Source organism: Austrofundulus limnaeus, unplaced genomic scaffold (assembly GCF_001266775.1).
Source record: "Austrofundulus limnaeus strain Quisiro unplaced genomic scaffold, Austrofundulus_limnaeus-1.0 Scaffold2276, whole genome shotgun sequence".
NCBI lineage: Eukaryota > Metazoa > Chordata > Actinopteri > Cyprinodontiformes > Rivulidae > Austrofundulus > Austrofundulus limnaeus.
The window spans coordinates 23,200-24,577 of NW_013954678.1; the positions used below are offsets into that span (position 1 = coordinate 23,200).

Genomic DNA, 1,378 nt, shown 5'->3' on the forward strand with positions numbered 1-1,378 from the left:
GGATACGAACAGGTGTAATTTACGCAGCTCATTTACACACTTTTCCTGAAGATAGAAGAGTTTGTTGAATCTGACGTGACATGTTCGTACGAACCCTTCAAACGAACAAAAGTAAGAGAAATTTAGGATAAGAATACGAACATGTTCTTGCATGAGGCCCATTGGTACCAAATACTAAAGAAGTGTATTTTAACTTTTGAATTTAAAGAAAGGAATAAAAATTGTCTTAAAATTTGTCCTTCTCATTATTCTGGAATTTAGCAAACAGAAAAATGTTGGTAATCCTAATTGACCTAAAACAGGAAAAGTTTGTGAGTTTTCAGACAGTGGGGAAAAAAAACGTGTGTGTCTTTATATATAGTGAATGTACGTCTACTTTCTGTATATGCTACCATCATCCAGTATCTTGTTTAGAAAATGTTAACAGGAATATATAAAAAACTGTTAACCTGTTCTCGGTTTTCAGTTCACTGCAGGTCTTATCTGCTTCTTCCAGCTGAGTCTGCAGGGCCGCGATCTTCTCCTGCTCCAATTCTTCCTGCTGCACCCTCAGCATCTTATTCTCATGCTGCAGTCTGATGAACTTTTCTCTAAATAAACACACTGAGTCAGTGCTCTCACACTCAACATACAGCACAAGCTATACATTGTACCAGTAAATACCTGTATTCAACAGGCAAAATTTCAGCTGCCAGGTTGTCATGGCTTGGGCTGCCAGAGGTAAGCATCCCTACAAGAGAAAAAAAAAAGAAAGCASACTAGCATCATCATCATAATCCCTGTTACATAGCTGTGTGATAAGGTACCTGCTTGGAAGAGCTGGTGCTCCTGAGCCTGAGAACATCGAAGCTCCTCATTAATTTCTCTGAGAGAATCTCTCTCAATGATGATCCTCTAAGGGAGCAGAAAAAAACAAGAGTTTTATAAGAAAATAATATATTACTGATGTGTTTCCAAAGATGCTGGACCTCTTTTTCTTTGATCACAGCTTCGTGTTTTTCCTCCAACTTTTTCATCTCAAAAGCCAGAGTATCTGATCGCCTCGTCTCTTCAGACATCTTCCTGTGTAGCTCCTGGACCTTAAAAACAAACAAAACAACCACAAGATGTTAACAAACGGGAAAATATATTTGTAGAAGATGTGACTCACATTCTTACACTTATTTTTGCACTTATTAAAAATGAGGCACCAGGCCAGTTTACTAGCTGATAGCTGATTTATGCACACTTTAATCAGACTCATAACCCCTTAAATGTGAATTTGTATATGTACAGGGAACATTTTTACTGTAAACAATCCATATACACTCAAATGAGAAGGAAACCAAATTTGTGTTTTGAATTTTTTTTTACCAAAAAAAAAGAATAAGATATATAT

At 36.7% G+C, this 1,378-nt stretch overlaps 1 protein-coding gene across 1 annotated transcript in view; it reads right to left on the reverse strand.

Annotated features, from left to right (window-relative positions):
• hook1 (hook microtubule-tethering protein 1) overlaps positions 1 to 1,378 on the reverse strand; it is a gene marked incomplete in the record, with an annotated part of 34,695 nt that overhangs the window by 7,904 nt on the left and 25,413 nt on the right. Inside the window, 4 exon segments of the mRNA XM_014034748.1 lie at positions 450 to 590; positions 664 to 730; positions 807 to 894; positions 969 to 1,079. Coding sequence (XP_013890202.1) covers positions 450 to 590; positions 664 to 730; positions 807 to 894; positions 969 to 1,079 — 407 coding nt within the window.